General features: G+C 44.8%; 1 protein-coding gene across 5 annotated transcripts in view; it reads right to left on the reverse strand.

Moving 5' to 3' along the window:
- Window positions 1–19617, reverse strand: part of PML (PML nuclear body scaffold) — a 40950-nt gene extending 21333 nt beyond the window's left edge. For 3 of the 5 annotated variants that reach the window (XM_059180418.1, XM_059180419.1, XM_059180420.1), the window contains exons 1-2: window positions 19372–19617; window positions 16928–17394 (exon numbers count right to left, since the gene is read on the reverse strand). In XM_059180418.1, the coding sequence (XP_059036401.1) occupies window positions 16928–17394; window positions 19372–19500 (596 nt within the window). In that variant the 5' untranslated portion in view covers window positions 19501–19617. The remainder of the gene's footprint in view (window positions 1–16927; window positions 17395–19371) is intronic. The other 2 variants (XM_059180422.1, XM_059180421.1) reach the window with 1 other exon arrangement.
- Between the last annotated feature and the right edge of the window lie 990 nt (window positions 19618–20607).

Here is a 20607-nt window from a genome sequence, read left to right on the forward strand (position 1 = left end):
GAGAGAGAGCACAAGTAGGGAGGGAGAAGGAGAAGCAAGGCTCCTCGCTGGGCGGGGAGCCCCATGGGGGTTCCATCCCAGGACTCTGGGATTATGACCTGAGCTGAAAGCAGACTTAACCGACTGAACCACCTAGGCGCCCCTCAGTTTGTGGTTATGGTGCTAGCCTCCAAATTACCAATAAAACATTAGAACATAAAAAGTTACTAAAGCAACAACTGCTAGTCTTCGTCTGTGGAACAAGGCACAGATACACAAAAAGTTAATCATCTTCTCACACCACTTCTGAATTTCTTTTCCTTTCTTCTGAGGCAACTAGATGAGCATCTGGGTGCATCCTTCCACAACTCTTCACAAACCACTTTATGCAAATAGCCAGACAATGAAGCTGCTTGCAGGATTTTAAGGACTCGATACATTTCATCCCATGTAAGCCTTGGTAGAGTTTCCATGGGGAGAATTATCCTTATCCTCATTTCATAGATGAAGAAACCTAGACATTCAGAGGTTAAAAAATTGGCTCAAGGATCCACAACAATTTTGGTGGGTTGATATTTGTTCCTCAAAACAAAAACAAGATCATGCTGTGAATGAGGTCAGGAGTAATGACTTTGCAATTTCCTCCTCTAATTTAACTTTTTTCAGGACATACCTGGAGGTGTAATAAATATAGATCTTACTGTATTCTTACATATATTCCTTTTTAATAGATTTTATTTATTTACTTGACAGAGAGACAGAGATCACAAGTGGGCAGAGAGGCTAGCAGAGGTGGGGGGGAGCAAGCCCCTTCCTGAGGAAAGAGCCTGATGTGGGGCTCAATCCCAGGTGCCTGGGATCACCACCTGAGCTGAAGGCAGATACTTAACCAACTGAGCCACCCAGGCGCCCCTATGTATTCTCTTTACTAGCTCCTTTAAATTCCGTATGTACCACAACTGATCAGTCATTCTCCTGTTAATGGACATTCCAGGGATTTCCTATTTGTTTTTTATTTTATTTTTTATTTTTGAAGATTTTATTTATTTATTTGAGAAAGAGTGAGCACGAGTGGGGTGAGGGGCAAAGGGAGAAGCAGACTCTCCGCTGAGCAGGGAGGCCAATGCAGACTCAATTCTCCAACTCTGACTCATGACCTGAGGCCAAGGCAGACACTTAAGTGACTGAGTCACCCAAGCACCCCGAATGCTCTCCTATTTGCACATTTTTTGTTTCTTTTTGCCACTATGGTCAATGCTTTATGTGGCCTAACTCATGGATGCTTGTTTCTATGAAACAGATTACAAATAATAGGAATGCTAAATCAAAGAATAAAAATAAAATTTTTTATTTATTTAATAGAGTTTAGCTAACAGACACTTCCATAGCATTTACTATGTGTCAGACACTATTATAAGCATTTGAGAAATATCAATCCTTTTAATCTTCCTAATGCTCCTACAGAGTAGGAATTTTTATATACTCATTTTAAGGATGAGGACACTGAACAAGAGGAACAATAACTTGTCCAAGGTCACACAATTCATCAGTGATAGAGTCCCAAGGCAAAGTGTAGTAGGCAGAATAATGTATGAATTCCCAGAACCTGAGTATGTTACCTTATATAATGATAAGGACTTAGTCCATATGATTAAGTTAAGGATCCAGGATGGGAAGATTATCCTGGATCATCTGGGAGGACCCACTGTAATCACAAGGGTCCTTATAAGGAAAGAGGGGGAGGCAGGCAGGTGTGAGGAAGAAGATGTGATCGAGGAAGCAGAGGTCTTGTGGTGCTACCTGCTGCCTTTGAATATGCAAGGGGGCCATGAGCCAAGGAAAGAAGGCAGCATCTAGAAGCTGGAAAAGGCAAGAAAACAGATTGGCTCCAAGAGCCTCCAAAAGGAATGCGGCCCTTGATTTTATCTCCATAAGACCCATTCAGACTTCTGACCTCCAGAGGTATGTAGTAACAAACCTGTAATGTGTGAAGCTCCTATATGTGTGCTAATTTGTTAGAGCAGCAATAGGAGACTAATATAAGACCCCAGGCAGTCTGGCTCAAATCCCTGGTCTGACACACCGCAACACCCCCTCTTCAAATGCTCCCAGGAAAATATTGTTGATCACTTCCTCAGAAAGTTTGCTGTGATTTATTCTCATTAGCAGTGATAGTCAGCCCACTTGCAGCCAGGAGAAAGGGTTTTAGCTGGAGCCACTCTGGCCTTAGTTACCGAGATCAGCTTGTCCTGTTGGCTAGCCAGACTCTAAAAACTGCCACCAGTTACCAGTCCTCAGCTTTGCCAGTTCCCAGCCTCCCCAGATCAGAAGAAGGCAGGGCCTCGAGCCTGAACCTCTTGATCAAACACAAGACACTTATTCCAGTCCAGCAGAGGTTTCTTGGAGAGCCCTGAGTGTGAGGGAAGCATGCGGGCTGCAGCTAGGTCGAGGGCATTCAGATCCGCCAGCCTGGGGAAATCTAATGTAAGTGACAGATACCCATTACCATGAGGCAGGGCCAGGGACTGAGGTTAATTGGCAGCTGAAGCAGAGAAAAGAGCCAGGCAAACGTGGATCTGACCTGGGCTCTGTGCCCTTGGCAAGTCACTTAACCTCTCTGTACCTCGGTTTTCTTATCTGTAAAACAGGGATAATCCCCAGCTCATACTGGAGTGCCACAGACGATCAAATGAGAGAGGTGCTACATAAATGTTCTCAACAAAGGCTGTGATGACTGTAATTGCCTGAACTATTAATACTCACCAAGATACTATTAACAAGAAATGCTGAGCGATTATGAAAAGAAATAATTGCAGAGGGCAGCTTGGCAACAGCCATCAAAATCAGGAACATATTTATCCTCTGAACCAGCAATCCCTCTCCTACGTGTCTGTTCTGTAGCTCTATCTCTAATTTACAAAGTAGCATCTGTACAATGCAACACAGTATGTAAGAGCAAAGAACAGAAACAAAGGTAGGCAATGAGTTTCATAAATTAGGATTGTATTCCATACAGTGGAATGCTGTGCTGCTGTGAGAAATTGAGGACGCTCTTTATATGGAAAAATCTCCATGGCAAAATGCAGATAATAATAGGAGAAATAGAAAGATTAAATGAGTATGTATATATATATATATATATATATATATATATGATTAGACTAGTGACTAGCATATAATGAGTGCTCAAAATTTATTATTATTATTATTATTATTATTATAATGCGTATTTTAAATAAAATTGGGGTGCCTGGGTGGCTCAGTCTGTTAAGTCTGCCTTTGGGTCAGGTCACGATCTCAGGGTCCCAGGATTGAGCCCTGAACTGGGGAGAGGGGAGTCTGCAGCTCCCTCTCTCTCTGCCCCTCCCCCCGTTCATGTTCTCTCTCTCTTTCTAAGAAATAAATAAATAAATAATCTTTTAAAAAGAAATAAATAAAATAAATCGGATTCCACCTATTGGGTAAGAATGAAGAAAAGTAAAAATACATTCACATTTGGTTGTATCTGAATAAAAACATCTTAGAAGGACACACAAGTTAAAAAAAGTGATATGGATGGGATGGGGGAGAGGTGGGTGGAGTGAGACACTTCACTGCAAGCCTTTTAAATTGGTATCATGTTTGGGGCGCCTGGCTGACTCGGTCCGTTGAGTGTGCGACTCTTGGTCTCAAGGGTTGTGAGTTTTGAGCCCTACGCTGGGGGCAGAGATTACACTAAAATATGTTTTTGTTTTAATGAAATCCTGTGATTGCTTTCATTTTAGAACCTTGTGAATGTGTCACCTATTTTTTAAATGAAACAACAGAATACTAATCAACATGGGCAACTATATAGCATGTAGAAATATAGGAAGAACTAAGTAAAATCTGCAGTCACTTTTTTAGCTTTGGACTCATGGGAGGGGCTGCGTCTGAAGGTAGCCCCTTCCTTAGAAAGAGTGTTCCAAGCCTGGGAGGGGAGTGTTCCAAGCCTGGCTGACGGGAGAGCAAGACCTTCCGGGTTGACCACAGTCTCTGCTTAGGACCTATTCCTGAGCCCATCTGTCCTGAATGGGGTGTTCCTAGGGAAAGTGGCCACCGCTCCCCAACTGGCTGGAAGCATCCCTGTGGGGTGGCTGGCCTACAGCAGGGCCCTTGGGTCTGAAAGCCCCCAGCCTTCCAAGAAAACTGAGGTGTGGACCATAAAAAGGAGTGAGCCATCAAGGGGATCTCACCTGGGACCAGGACCCAGTTCCTAGGCCTAGGGTTCCTTCGTTCTCCCTCAAGGAACACTCATGGAGCACCAATGGTGTGCCTGGACATGGGAGGCAAGGGGAGGTTGGCATGTGCCCACGAGGAGCTCCATGACAAAAGCCCAAACTTACCACAGACATAGAGAAGACTAGTTCTAAAGCAAAACAAGTTATTTGCTCTCAAAAGAATGAACTAAAAATAGCATAGAATTAACATGAAGTTGCTCCAGAAGGTGGCCAGAATACACCAGAATGAAGAGTAGAAAATTGCTTAATTCTATCCCAGCAGTATGAACAAAGAGAAATATGGAAGAAATTTCCATGCTCTCATTCACAAACAGCAATTTTCAAATGCTTGAAAAAAATGTAGACATAATCTTACAAAAAATATACATATGAGAAAAAAGACAAAACTCCACTGAGAGAGAAAAGTCTAAAAAATAGAAAGATGTGGGGCGCCTGGGGGGCTCAGTGGGTTAAGCCTCTGCCTTCGGCTCAGGTCATGATCTCAGAGTCCTGGGTTCGAGTACCGCATTGGAGGGTCTCTGCTCAGCAGGGAGCCTGCTTCCTCTTACCCCCTTCCCTACTTGTGATCTCTCTGTTAAATAAATAAATAAAATCTTTAAAAACAACAACAACAACAACAAAAACAGAGAGATGTACCCAAGGTCCCAACTGGAGAGGCTGAATATTAAGATTAATAATTCTTCTCAAGTTAATATGAAGGTTTAAGGCAATTTGAATCAAATTACAGATGAGAATTTGAAACTTCACCAACTGATTCTAAATTTCACAAGATGGGAAAAATAGGATAGGACAGTTATGAAAATTTGGGGAAATCAGCATCAAGAAAGGGAATTTTCTCTGCCAGATAACACAAGAGAGAATGACTGTTTTTAAAAGAGAATGTGTGGGGAACCTGGGTGGCTCAGTTGGTTAAACATCCAACTCTTGGTTTTGGGTCAGGTCATGATCTCAGGGTCGTGAGATCGAGCCCCACGGCGGGCTCTGTACTGGGCATGGAGCCTGCTTAAGATTCTCTTTCTTCTGCTCCTCCCCCCAAAGCACATGGTCTCTCTCTCTCTCTCTCTCTCTCTCAAATAAATACATAAAACTTAAAAAAAAAAAAAAAAGTATATGTCATGCTAGCCTCAGAAAAGATAACGATCAGCAGAATAGACCACATTAAATCTGGCATCGATAAGACCGTGACAGTTTATGGAACAAAGAAAGCATCCACATTAATGAACATTAAACAATTTAATTCAACAACTGGCATGGAGAAAACTGGCTACTAGGGGGCAAAAGGCAAGTTAGAGCTTGCTTCACCCATCACACTACAACACATTTCTGATGGGTCACAGAGTTAAATGTGAACCATGACACCAGGGATACAATAGTTGACTATTTACTTATGATGGTGAAGACTTTATAACCACTGAAGAAATGGGAGAAATCCCACAATCAACAGATGCAACTACTGAAAATTCAAAACCATGTATTTTCTGGAAAGACATTCACAGCTTCCTACCATGAGAAAAGCAAGTTACGGAATGCTACGTGCTGTTCATTTCATTTTAGATGATTATAGAGATCGCAAGAAGGAGAGGAAAGAGTGTATATCGGTGGGAATTAGTTACTTCTTTCTCTTTCTCCCTCCCCACCTTTTCATCCATTTAGATCTCCCCAAAATTTCCATAATTACTTTGAAGTGAAGGAGTTAAGACTTTATTTTTATTTATTTATTTTTTTTAAAAAGATTTTATTTATTAATCTGACAGAGAGAAATCACAAGTAGACGGAGAGGCAGCCAGAGAGAGAGAGAGGGAAGCAGGCTCTCTGCTGAGCAGAGAGCCCGATGCGGGACTCGATCCCAGGACTCTGAGATCATGACCTGAGCCGAAGGCAGCGGCTTAACCCACTGAGCCACCCAGGCACCCCAGGAGTTAAGACTTTAAATGGGAGGCAATGGAGACCTCAAAAAAACATTCCATCTAGGAATTACAAAGTTCTTCCTCTTCCTCCCTGAGACTGATTGTTTCGCTTATCCGTTTATGATCATTTGGTGAACTGACTATGCTGTTGGTATTTTAATAAAAGCCTCAACATATTTCCAGGGTTCTCAGTCTCCCTATAAACTGCTGTACCAAAGGCCATGTGACAGGAGGAAGGGTATGGGTTCTGGAAGTGGAGAGCCATGGGCCCGAATCTGAGCCGTTCCGTTCCTAGTGACAAGGCCTTGAGTAAATGACTTTCTCTCTCTAGAGTCTGAACTTCCCCATCTATAAAATGGAGATAGATAAGGACACCTCTCATGGACTGTTGCAAGGACAAAGATGGGCTTGTGTATGTGAACTCACCTGAATAGTGGCCAGGTCCACCTTGGATATTCTGGAACCATGAAAGAAGGGGAGGCATGAACTACCCCCATACACATGACAGGCATAGCCCTTCTATGGGTGTGTGAAGCTCTTAAACCTGAACAGTACGGAAACATCGCACTGAGTGTGGTCTCTGGGCTGTCCCCTTCCCACTGTGGTCAGACCATCCTAGTGCAGCCACACCTCCCGCCAGAGACCAGAGGGGCATGCACTTCTGCTGTTTTAGGAAACAGGGTAGCTCGAAAATGCAGGAAGCAAAAATCCTATGAAAATGGGAGCTGTAGAGGAGAGCAGGCCCCAGAGCAGGACTCTAGGGCGGGGCCCGGCTTTGTAGAACAGCAACCAAAAACCTCTCTCCTCTACCACCCTCCCTCCACAAGAGGGTGGGGAGCTTTCCCTTGGGTAGTGTTAGCAAAAGGAGCAGCCTCCTTTGCAGACTCAAATGATCAGCTGGAGGGCAAGTAATGGGACCTATCAGTTATTTACACAGGAGTAGGAACTCATTTAATCAGACAGGTTTCCTGCACTCTGCTGGGGAACAGAGTTGAGGAAAGATTTCTGAAGCTGGGAGAGGAGCTGGGTAATTGCAGAACCTGGGATACTGACAGTGAAAGCATTATTCCTGGTCACCTCCCCTCCTCCAACCCTTCACTGGTTGAGAAGGTGGTGGCAGAGACGGGAGAACCTGAGGGCTCAGAGAGGAAGATGCTAGAAAAGAAGGAGCAAGGAAAGGAGAGAGGAGAAAGCCTTGTCCGTTTTCCACTATGGTCTTACGCCAACCCCATACCCAAGAATGACGAAGAGGAAGTTTGTGCTTTTCCTTCCCCACTGGTTTCTAGGCCATCCCTGCTCCCAAGTCAGAGGGCTGGCATATCCATGGTGGACAGCGTTCTGAGAGGTCACATCGCTGCCCTACTTATCCAGAGAATGGCACTGCCCATTGAAAGGCCACTCAAGCCAAAGACCAAAAAAAAGATTACTAAGCACCAACTGTATGCAGGCATGGTGCTAGGATATAAAGGTAGAATCCTGGTTCCTAAATTTGTCCCATCAGTTCCCATTGCTACCACCTTTGTTTTTGCCGCAGTCGCAACTTATCTACTTTGGCGCTGTCCCCTAAGGCCTCTCTGCTTCTGGTCTCTCCAATCAACCTTCCCCAGTGCCACCAACAAGGTATTTCTACAATGTGAGGACCATCACACACTCAGAAGTACAGTCAAGACAGTATCAAGCACAAGACATTTTTAAAGCATCTTATGAGTTATGTGTTAATAAAGTAGATTCAATTTTTGGAATACTGTGAGATAACTTGGGGGAATTCACTGAGTTTTATAACAACACACTACAATTATACAGTATTGAATACTAGCGAACTTTGATGAAATAGGAATTTACGTGCCCACAAATGTTGCAAGACAGCAAGACAAGGTTTATCACACAGACGAGTATGGTGGACATCAAACTATTTAAATCTGATCTGATTTGGGGTGCCCAGGTGGCTCAGTCAGTTGGGCACCCGATGTTTGGTTTCTGCTCAGATCAAGGTCTCAGGATAGTAAGGTTTAGCCCTGCCATTGGGCTCTGTGCTCAGCGGGGAGTCTGCTTCTTCCACTCATCCTCTGCCCCTCCCCCTGCATGCACACACTCTCTCATGAGTGCTCTCTCTCTCTCACAAATAAATAAATACATCTTTATATCTGATCTAGTTTCAGTAAAGGAGATGGCAAAAGAGATGGAAACAACTAAAACAATCGATTAATTAAAGCCATGAATGAGGGGCGCCTGGGTGGCTCAGTGGGTTGGGCCGCTGCCTTAGGCTCGGGTCATGATCTCGGGGTCCTGGGATCGAGTCCCACATTGGGCTCTCTGTTCAGCAGGGAGCTTGCTTCCTCCTCTCTCTGCCTGCCTCTCTGCCTACTTGTGATCTCTCTCTGTCAAATAAATAAATAAAATCTTTAAAAAAAAATTAAAAAAATCTTTAAAATAAAATCTTAAAAAAAAAATGAGAAAAACATTATTTGATGATTAAGTTAACACTAACTTAACACCTGTTATTAGTTAGATGGCATATGGTATAAAAAGGCAGCTCTTCTACAGAGCCATACCGATCTTGAAATACTTCTCCAACTCTAACAGCTTTGGCAGAACAAATCCAAATAGAAAAAGATGCCAAAGCAGGAATTTGTTACAAAATTCAAAGACCAAAGTTAATCATTAAATGTTAATAGAATCTGGTAAAATAGAAAACAGACAGTAACTCCTTACATATAGGAAACAATTTTGATAGTCTCAAGTACTTTTATCACAATGCGTACAAAATGATTTTATGTAACTCTGAATGTATACTGTGGTTCTGATCATCATTACTCATTCAATGATCATGAAGTAAATCAGTTTCCCCCAAACTGTAGTAATACTGTTAAGATTATGAATTGGGAAAACCTGAAAATAATAAATTAATGATTATAATACCATAATGGTGATAGAGGTAAATGAGGAGGAAAAGGAAGAGGAAAAAAGAGGAGTAAGAAAATTTCACTGACATAAAGAGACTTTAATTATTATTATTACTATTTTAGTCTCTACGATTTTGTTTATTTATTTATTTATTTGAGAGAGAGAGAGAGGGAGTGAGAGCAAGAAGCACAAGCAGAGGGAAAGAATCCCAGGCAGATTCCATGCTGATTTGGAGCCTGACGTGGGGCTTGATCTTTCCACCCGAGTATCATGACTTGAACTGTAATGAAGAGTCAGATGCTTAACTGACTGAACCATCTAGGCCCTCTGAAATAAATAGAATTTTTAGATTGAAGGAGCCTGCCAGGTTCCAGAATAATCTGATACAAAGTGCTCAACACTAAGACAGTTTGGTTAAATTAATAAACTTCAAGAAAACATATCTTTAGGTATCAAGACAGAAAAAGCAAATAAATTTGGCTCAGTCCTTTCCTCATGAACACGGAATGCTGGAAGACAATGCAGCAGTCTACAAAATTCTACAGGCAACGGCGTGTAGATTACATTATACCCAGCGAAGGTATCACTCAAGCAGAACAGCAACTGATAGACATTTTCTAGGAATTTGGACTGCTTACTGACAACATCCATCCAACTAAGAGCTTAATCAAAGTAAAGAATTTGCAAGAAGGAATGCCAGAGTAAAACGGCCAGGGCCATGCCTGAGAGCCATCTTAATACAGAATCAAGACAGGTAGATGGCAGTAGTCCATCCTGATCTTTCTCAGCAAAGACTCTATTATAAAAACAAGCTACAATGACTCCAACCTCTTAATGTATTAGCAACATATATATAGTTTTTGCTTACGGTTAGATATTTTAGGAAACATTTTAGGATGAAGAAGTAGTTCTTTGAAGTTTAGTTAAGTCCAATTTTACTTCCATATCTTTTGCTTGTGTGAAGGTCAAGGGAATTTAAATTTATTATTGCTTAAATAGCATGCTTCCTTTTAATAATCCACTTCCAAGGGAAAAAACACTCTGAGTTTAAAAAGCAACTTGCTGGGGCACCTGGGTGGCTCAGTGGGTTAAGCCTCTGCCTTTGGCTTGGGTCATGATCTCAGGGTCCTGGGATCGAGCCCCACATCAGGCTCTCTGCTCAGCAGGGAGCCTGCTCCCCCACCGCCCCCCCGCCGCCACCGCCCCCCTCTGCCTGCCTCTCTGCCTACTTGTGATCGCTCTCTGTCAAATGAGTAAGTAAAATCTTAAAAAAAAAAAAAAAAAAAAAAAGCAACTTGCAGAATCCCTTTTTGTACCTCAGCCTGGTTATGAGTTGCAGATTGCCTGAATGCAGAGGCCAGCAGTGCCAGGAAAGGCACACACAGTCTGCAGTCAAGAAGCCCTGCACCTGTTTGGGCTTTAGCTCATACAACATCTCCTATTTGGGTGAGCTCCCATTAGTGCACCGGCCTCTCGCCTCATTTATACAATGGGAACAGTTCTCTGTTCCTCAAAAATCTTTCAAGAAGGTATGAGAATGAAGACGACAACCCAGGGAAACCAGCTCAAAAGACAGGAAAGTATGATTGTATTAACAATTTATGTATTAACTCCAACCAGAAGAGCCCATTCTCTGCCCACAGAGGAAAAGGGAAAGCTTTCTGTTAGAAGGGGACTGCCCAAGTGCCAAGGGGTTAGGGAGCTTCCCTTGAGGCTGGCTTCCATCCTGTCCAGCTGCACAGACAGCTAGCTGATCCAATCAGAAACACCACTCAGACTAGGCTTAGAATTTGGGAAGAGATTTTTGCTCTTTCCCAGTGGATTTAAGGATGAGGGCATGTACAAGGGCCTCTGGAACTGCTGTGTTCATCTGGCAAGCAGGAGGGAGAAAGCCTTCTGTGAATGGAGCTGACTGGGAGGAAAGCCACGTCCCAAGAAACACAGAGAAAATAGGTCCTGGTGACACAATTTGAATACCTAATCAAGTGGGGTCAGAAGGCAGCCACAACCTTATTCACCTCTTACAGAAGCCATTCATTCATTTTAGCTTAAGCCACCAGATAAAAATTTGTTACCGATTTACGGATTTGTTTCAGCTGTAACTCAATTCAGAAGACCCTCCTGGAGATACAGCTCACATGTCCCTGCAGCCACACATTCAACCAAATCTACTTTAGAGCTCCACCTCCCATCCTAGCTGCCTCCATGAAACGAAAAGCAGTTGCTGTCGGTGATGGAAACAAGTCCCCTGGGCGAGTTCATAGGAAAACTTGGAAATGGAGTACTTGACCGTGCCCTAACTCCTGGCAGCAGCCTTCTTCCTGTCCACGTGGTGCTCCTTGGCCAGCTCTCGATCCCAGTAAGATCATCATTCCCCAAGAAGATGCAATTTACTGATAACTTCTACAGAGGGTACCAGGAAGGCCCCAGGCAAGGCCGGGACTAGGAGGCCAGCCAGACACCCGCAGTGCAGACTTTCAGGAGGCACTTGTTTGGTTCATGAGGTCAAGGGGGCTCCTTAGAGGTGACGCCTGCAGCATCTGGCCTTCCTCCCCTGAGCCCTGACCCTCAGTGGGCCCATCAGGATGTCTCTTCCATTCTCTTCTCAGTTAGCAGCCCTTCCTTGCCATCAGCTCTGCCGCTGCACGCTGTCTGCCTCGGCCTTGAACTTCCCCTTGGCCTGTCCAGCCTGCTTCTCCCTGACCTGTTGTGAATCACGCCAACTTTCGGTCTTGGGAACTCTGTCCCCAGTTTATGATCTCATCACAGCTTTCAAACTGGATTAATAGGTCTTTCATTTTTTTTCACTCAACTAATTCAAATGCTTTCTGGCTATAAGCTTTGATGGCCCTGGACTCCTTCCCCTACCCCATCCAGCCAAGCTTTGGGATCTGAAACCCAGATATGGGTCTCAGTTCCCACTGCTGGCCTAGACCCATCATACTCTTGGGTTGAAGGCACTCCCTAGCACTCCCAAATACACATGATGGAAAGGCTGGCAGTCACCTTGACCTCCAGGTCAAGCAGGCCCTGGGAGTGTGAGATTTGGACCTTTTCCCCAGCCTTCCATCTCTCCATTCTTGTAGGCCTCACCCCCACCTGGACCATGGCCTCCATCTCCTAGTGAGGCTCCCTTTTCTCTGGGGCAGATTTGCTTCAGTCTCTACTGGTCAATCTCCTCAAATTCTTTGTGGAATGGGGTGATATATAAAAAAGCATGTAGCCAAACAAAGAAGGCTCTCCAGGTTTCCCAAATTTACCCACTTTACAGAACCGTGGTACAGAGAGGAAATCTAATCCTCGCACCCTCTGCCTTAACATCCGTCAGTGGCTTCCAACAGAGCCCCAGAGCCCCCCACCCCACGACCAAGAGTCCCCTTCAAAGTAAGTTCTATAGGCCATTCACTGGTAAAACAAGGACTGCATGAAAAAGGAGCAAGCTGAGAACATTCTATGCCCCAGAAATGACAGGACAGAGTCCTAACTCCAAGCCCCCCATGTCTGACTCCAGCTCCCCCTTCCAGCCCCTGCCTTCAGGCATACCCTTTACTTACAATTCCTGAAATGCAGCAGACTCCCACGTGCCTCTCTGCCTTTGTACCTGCTGCCCGGCCCACCCCACCATGCCCCTGATGCCATTTGTCCTTTTTTATGTATCAGGCTAAATGTGACAGCCTCTTGGAAGGAAGCTGCCTTCTCCAGCCAATGCCTTTTCTAAGATGATTCACTTTTGTGCCTGTGTGCCTCCTCCCTTCTGCCCTCAACAACAGACAGAGCACAGACACCAAGGTCAACCCTTTGCCGAGCAGGGACAGAGTTAACGGGACAGTGTGAAATTATGCAAGCCCAGAATGAGAAGGCTTCCTGTTGGCACTTGACAGCACTCATGATTAGTTGTAGAGCTGGTTTTTCTACCAGACTGTGACCTCACAGAGTGCCAGGCCTCTATCTGTTCACAGTTATACCCCAGTGCCTAGCGGATGGCCTGCCACATAGAGGAAGTAGGCCGAAAAAATGTACAGATCAATGCTAGTGGCCCCAGGGCAAACACTCCCAGGCTGAGTTCTAAGTCTAAAGTCACCTCTGGAGCTGCTCCCCAGCCCGAGTCCTAAATCAGCTCGCTCGCATCAAGGGATGGAGTGCTTATTACCGCACTATGACCTGAAGAAAGCTGTGGGTTATTTATGGCACTGAAGTTTCAGGCAGAAAACAGAAGTTGAGAGTTTCCAGTAACCACTGACTAATTGTGAAACAATGTGAATTGTGAGTGTCTGTGTATGATGTTCAAAATATATATATATATCTTTTTTTATTTAGCGAGTGAGCGAGAGAGGGTGTGCAGGAGAGGAGGTGGGGCAGAGGCAGAGGGAAAAGGAGAAAGAAAATGCCAGGCAGATTCCACCTTGAGTGCAGAGCCCTGTGTGGGGCTGGAGCTCACAACCCCAACATCACGACATGAGCCAAAACCAACAGTCAGACGTTCAACAAGTGAGCCACTCAGAACCCCCTCTGTATATGATTTTTAGGCATTATGGTCAGGTTTTTGAAGCTATCCACATTGCTCAGGGGACCGGAATCCTGCCCTCTTGGCTGGACCAGCCTTGCCCCTTGTACCTAGAGAAAAACCCACTCCACCCGCTACATCGGACCACTCATAAGCCACTAAGAAATAAGAAATAAGAAAGGGGGAAAAAGAAAAGAAAAGAATAGAAAGGGGACATCATTACAGTTGTAAAGGAAATTTTTAAGAATGCAAGAAGGACTGGAAAATTTTCCAGAAAATCTAACCCAAGACCCATAACAGACCAGTACCAGGGAGAAAATCTACTCTTCAAAAAAACACAAGTTTCAGATAGTTTTTTAAGAAACTTCTACAAACCCAAACTACATATGTTCTTCAGTTGTTCTAGAACAGAGAAATTATAGGAACTTAATGTTGACTTAGAACTTAACATGTGCCAGGCACTGTGCTAAGCAATTTTGAGTGTGTGTGGGGGTGTGTGTGTATGTGTGTGTGTATGCCATGTTCAAAAAAGCTTACAAATTCACTAAAAGAGATTAGTAGAAAATAAGTCAAAAACCTTGAAAGAAAGCATATGTATTCATAAAAATTGATCACACTTATAAATACAGACAAAAGCCTAAATAAAAGAGTATTGAATGGAATTGAGCTATGAATTAAAATAATAGTATATCAGGACCAAATAGGCTTTTTCCTCCAGGGAATTAAAAAAAAATGGCTCAACATAAATAATGTTATATAATTCATTACACTGAAAGGTCAAGGGACACTTTCATAGAATCCCAAAGAACACCCATTCCTGAGTTAAAAATAAAACAAAATAGTAGCCACAAAAAAACTGTTAAGCTAGAAGTGGGAGGCAACTTTCTGAACGTGATTTTGTAAAGTTACCTAAAGGAAGCCAGCAATAAAGAGCACAGTATACAAGAAAAATTCTCACGAAAGATAGTTATAAGATAAAGTAGTCTTTTCTTTTCTTTTTAAGTTGCCTTTTCTAACCACTTCCTTTCGCTCTTTAATGTTATTCTGAGGGTTCTAGCTAACAAAGCTACAAGGAGGTAATATGTATAAATCCTGGAGAGAAAAAAGTTTTTATTATTTGCCAATGACATGATTTGTTTACCTAGGAAATCCAAAAATAATCAATTGGAGAAACTTACAAAAATAAAAGAGCTCAATCAGATGGCTGATATAAAAAATTAGGAGGCTTAGAGGATGTTAATGATAACCAGCAAGAAATGGTAATGGAAAAGATTTTATTCACAGGGTTGTTAAATATTATAAAATTTAACTATAATTTAAAAGTCCAAGAGGTATAGCCATAAAACTATAAAACTCCAAAGATATAACCAGAGATGACGACAACTCTCCCCAGATTTCATACAGTGTCAGTCAAAATCCCAATGAATATGTAATGTAAGTTCTTTTTTTTTTTTTTTTAAAGATTTTACTTATTTATTTGACAGATAGAGATCACAAGTAGGCAGAGAGGCAGGCAGAGAAAGACAGGGAAGCAGGCTCCCTGCTGAACAGAGAGCCCAAGGCCAGGCTTGATGCCAGGACTCTGGGATCATGACCTGAGCCAAAGGCAGAGGCTCAACCCACTGAGCCACGCAGGCGTCCCGGAATATGTAAGTTCTGAAACTGCATCAACTCTAAGAACATAAGAAAAGCAAAAGCACTCCTGAAGAAGAATGGGAATTTGGCCCAAGCAATTCCCTATGGCAGTAAGGATTAGCATAGCAATAGTCGAATCATCAGCACAAAACGGGTATTTACAAACATAGTGATTACTTGGGCATTTAGTACAGGATGGAATGGGCATTTGAGATGAAGGCAAGAGTGGATTACCCAATAAAAGTTGAGAGGAACCAGCTTTCCATTTGGAGAGAAAAGCAAAGTGAGGACTCCTACTTTATACCACCAAGAAAAAGAAATTCTATTCGAATTAAAGATTCAATTATAAACATAAAATCATGAGACTGTTAAAATAGAATATAAGAAAATATTTTTAACATTGGCCTGGGGGGGAAAAAAAATTCTTTCCTAGCACGATCAAAGCAGGACACCATGCAGGAAGACAGGAGGAATTGGATGCTATAAAATGAAAAATTTAAACACAATCCCTCATTGGAAATGAAATGACCAAGGTGAACAAGGGAAAACTTTTGGACTGTTATTGGCTCTGAAATTAGAGGCTAATTTCTTGAAGAAAAAAACCCAAACAGGCAAAGGACCTAAATAGGCAATTCACAAATGAAGGAAAAAAACAAGGGCCAAGAAAGATAGCAAAAGCCACTAAAGCTTAACAACAAACAAGAAAAATCTAAATTCTAATGTCTGTCTGTCCAGGAATCTGCACAAGAGGCATTCTGGGAGAGCAGGTGGTACAAATCCAAGCAGAGCCAGAAGCAAGCCACAATCAGTTTTAGGAGGAATGCAGTTCTGAGTGTGTACCCAGTGGACAAAGAATGTGTTAGCCATGCAGATCTCCTAAAGAGGGCTGCTAAGAATCTTACAGGAGCAATCTCCTTACAGCAGGAAGAGTTCATGTAGGTATGCTACCTTTCTGGCTAAAAAGGGGAAATTAGGATTTATAAGACAATATACCCCTACCTGTGCATATATTCATAAAGAAACTCTGGAAACGTTCAAAACTGGTAACAATGGTGAACTGTGGGTAGAGGAGAAGTGGGAGGAATTCAGCAGATGGGGACAGAGTGACATGGAAACTTTGGCCCCTCTCTTTATAAACTGTGTAATTTTTAAAACCATACAAATGTAGTCTCAAAAATGCTGAATTAAAAATCCTGTACTGTTCAATAAAAATAATTTTAAGTGGATTCAATAGTTTGTTTTTTTCCATATAGACATTCCGAGATGGCAAGTGTTATGGTTTTGACTTTTCAGACAGAAACTAAACTACCTGCATCTTATTGAGAGTTAACCATATACCCACACTCCCTGGCGGTGCCACGGAGAATTCCACTTTAAGACTTTCTAAAGGGCAGTTTGGTAACATGTATCAAAGTGTAAAATTTTCATACCCCTGCACTGCAATAGCATTTCCAAAATTTACCCTGTAGAAATGACTGGATAAGTGTTAGTAAAGATGATTCTGCGGCATTATTTATTACAGGGGAAACGGTTAACGATTACTATCCATTTGCATGGGATAACATAAACCATGGGCATGGCTCCAGATGCTGTCTATCTGCGGACCATACTCTTGAGTTGCAAAACCCTGGGAGCTCCTTATCTCACATTTCCAGCCGTATGACCCTTTGGATCTCTGCTCACCGCACCATCTACCCTGCTCTAGGAGGTGCCACCCCACCCTGGGCCAGCGGGCTCACCTCGTCAACATAGGGGGGCAGTGGATGGGGTTGGAGCAGAAGATGCTGTTGGACCTGCGCATGCCATCAAGGAACTCCTTCGCTGACTGGCCGCGGAGCTCCGCCAGGGGCCGGACCTCATGCTTGACGAACCACTGGTGCGCCTCGAAGCACCCGGCACAGAGGATCTTCTCACACTCGAAACACCAGAAGTCCGCGGATTCTTTGCAGCGGTTGCAAACGGCCTTCACATCCACGATCTGCCTGTACACCGACAGGCGCCGCTGTAGACTCTCAAAGAAGACGTTATCCAGCACCATCGAGTCAGCGCCTAAGGGCCCAGGCAGCTGGCAGATCGGGCACTGCAAGTTGGGCGCCTCCAGGCACCCCGAGCACAGCGTGTGCAGACAAGGCAGCAGCTTGGGGCGCTTGGCTTCTACCTGGCATGCCTGGCAGCGCAGGAATTGGAATTCCTCTTCCAGGGCTTGCTGGGGGACCAGAGAGGTTGGGGTGAGCCTGAAATCCAGGAGTCCCCACCCACCAGACTGGAGGCTGGAGGCTGGGAGTGGGACTCCATATTCCATCCCCGGCAGTCATTGGATGATACAAAACCCAGGCTTCCCAGGACCACACTCCCCCACTTACTCAGTTCTTCCTGCTCTCACTCCCCAATGGACTGAGCATCTACTTCCCATAAGACACAGTACTGGCCCTGGGATCCATGGATGGATAAATCCCTGCCTTCCTGGGACTCCGTGTAGAAAGGAGATCCTTTAAGTGTTCTCATATAGCATCACATAAAGTGCATCCCGTGGTTTGGTGGCTCCTCAGAGAGTTAAATACAGGACTATCATATAATCCAGCAATTTCATTCCTAGATATATTTCCCCAAATAGCTGAAAACAAGTACCCAAACAGATACTTGCACACCCATGTTCATAGCACTGTTAGGCACAAGAGCCAAAAGGTAGAAACAACCCAAGTGTCCATCAAGGGATGACTGGATAAACACAAGGGTTCTACACGTGCAATGGACTATCATTCAGCTTTAAAGAAAAGAAGGTGGGGGGTGCTGGCTGGCTCAGTTGGTGGAGCATGTGACTCCTGATCTCCAGCTTGTGAGTTCAAGCCCCACCTTGGGTGTGTAGAGGTTACTTAAAAATAAAATCTTTACCGATAAATAAATAAAATGAAAAGGAAGGGCCTTCTCATACATGCTATGAGAGCCTTGAAGACATTATGCTAAGCAAAATAAGCCAAACACAAAAGAACAAATATTGCACAGCCCACTTATATGAAATATCTAGACTAGGCAAATCCACAGCAACAGAAAGTAGTTTGGAGGTTACCAGGACTTGGGACAAGGGAGTAATAATGAGCTACCACGTAAGGAGTACAGTTTCTGTTGAGGGTGATGAAAAAACTTTTGGAAACAGATGGTGGTGGGTTACCCAACACTGTGAGATACATGTAATGCCACTGAGATGTACGCTTAAAAACAGTTAAGTTCTCGGGGTGCCTGGCTGGCTCAGTCAGTGGAGCAGGCAACGCTTGCTCTCAGGGTTGTAAGTTTGAGCCCCACATGGGGAGTGGAGATTCCTTACTAAAAATAAAATCTTTAAAAACATGGTAAGTTTTATGTTATGGATATTTTATAGCAAAAATAAAAAGTGCTTACTATACAGTACCTGGCCCATGAGGAGTGTTCATAATTAAGTAATACTACTCCTAGTTCTAATAATGCAAATTATAAAAATCACTGCAACCTGGTGCTTTCACGAAGGGGAGCCCAAAGGGCCTGGAAGAACATAGAGCAACGGATGTAAGTAGCTCCTCTGGGGAGGAAGGCAGCCGGGGAGTTTGTCGGAGAGAAGGCTGAGGCAAGTTTCCGGGAGTACCTTGTAAGCCCCTTGCGGGGGTGGACTGGGCATGCAGCATGCTCCAAGAAAAGGATCCTGGAGATACCCTAGCGGTGAAACCACCACAGGAGCTCTGAGGCCTTAGCCAGGGCACGTCTCTCATCTGGGCCAGTTTTCCACTTTCTCACCTGGGAACTTGGGTTTTGGTTTTCCACGCCAGGGACATGCCCCGGGCTCCAGGCCTGCGCAATAGGGCTCCTCCCGCCATTCTCCCTAATCCGTGCACCTTCTCCCGAGGCAGAGGTTTAGGGGGCGGGTCGCCAGAGTGGGCAGACAAGTCCAGTCCCAAGTGTCAGGGACCCTCAGCGTCTTGCCCCCTGTTCGTGGCGAATCCCAGCCGAGAGAGGCTCCCCTAACTCATCCTGCTGCCCTTTTTTACTCTCACGTACCCTTACCCCAGACAAGAGGGTCAGGACCCAATACCTGGTTTTCTCTCTGTGTCACTCTTTAAGGTACTTGGTCAAGTTGCCCTCTCCCTTCCCACCTCTACCCGCACCGTAGCGAATCAACGAAGCCTAAACCCCATCTCCCCAAACCCAGTAGTACCTCCGCGGGGCTGGGGCTGGGCTGGTGGCCTTCGGGGACGGACTCCGGGAGAGGCATTGTGGGCGTGTGGGGCAGTGCGGGGTCTTGCTGGGGACCCGGAGATCGGGCGGGTGCAGGCTCCTGCTGCATGGATCACAGCACAGTTTCGATTCTCGGTTTTTGAGCTTGAGGGGCGGGAGGGGAAGCGGAACGAGAGGCGGGCGCCAGACGCCGTAGTCTCCTTAGCCGGTCCGAAAGGGGCAGTGCCCGGTGAGGGCCCGCCTCCCGAGAGGAAGTGAGACAGAGCGAGGGGGCGGTTCTAGGGGCGGAGAGGCCGGCGGGGGCTTAGAGGACACGCCCATAAGCCGGAGGGAGGATTGGGAGCCGACGCGACGCTCAGCTGACCCGGGGGTAAAGGGACCATGGCAGAGCAGAGCAGAAAGGAGGCGGCAGCCGCCCTAGGCTTTGGGCCCCGTAACGGAGAAGAGCCGCAGGTGGCTCTACTTTGGAGGAACTCCTGGTCTAATGGAAGAGCAACAGTTGCCCAAACAGAGGTTTTCACACAACAGAGGGACTGGCTGGAAAGAATATCCTCAGCTGGGACTTGAAGGAACTTGGGGTGGGGCGGGGAGAGCTTAGAACAGCACGTGCAAAGGCCTGGAGGTTTGAAACAGGAGATTCTGTTTAAAAACTAGTTTTCATTATTTTCAGATTTAAGAGGGGACCCATGAGGGGCAACAGGGCTAAGAAATTGGACCAGGTCTGTAGGTGATAGTGAGTTTAGAACCCAGAAACATGACCCAACATGCATGTTGGGACGGTAACTCTGACAACCTAGGACCGTGGCCTGGTCTAGGAATTTGTTGTGGGATGCAGAGGAGGGATCTGAGTCAGAGACACTGGGAGGACACTTGAGTGGGGCTGAGGGGAATAGGACGGTGCCTTGGGTGATAGCTAGAGAGGTAGGTTGGTGAGTCTGAGGCAGAGGAGCAGGGAGGGAAGGGGGAGAACTGGTGAGCAGATATGAAGACAGTGAGGAGAGAGCAGGTTAGCTCTTGACCAAAGGAGAAGCATGCCAGCTCCCAGCTGGTGAGGGGAGAAAACACCTCCAGGCAGCTTCACTGGGCCAAAGGCTCTGGCTTCAAAAATCAAATCATCCCAACCACTGTGCTAACTTCTGATACAATTCTGTGCTCAGTTCCAGCTTGCAGCCGACTAGGAATGGTGATGGAACCCTGCTCCTGTAAAGCTGATCTT

This window comes from Mustela lutreola, chromosome 7 (assembly GCF_030435805.1).
Source record: "Mustela lutreola isolate mMusLut2 chromosome 7, mMusLut2.pri, whole genome shotgun sequence".
NCBI lineage: Eukaryota > Metazoa > Chordata > Mammalia > Carnivora > Mustelidae > Mustela > Mustela lutreola.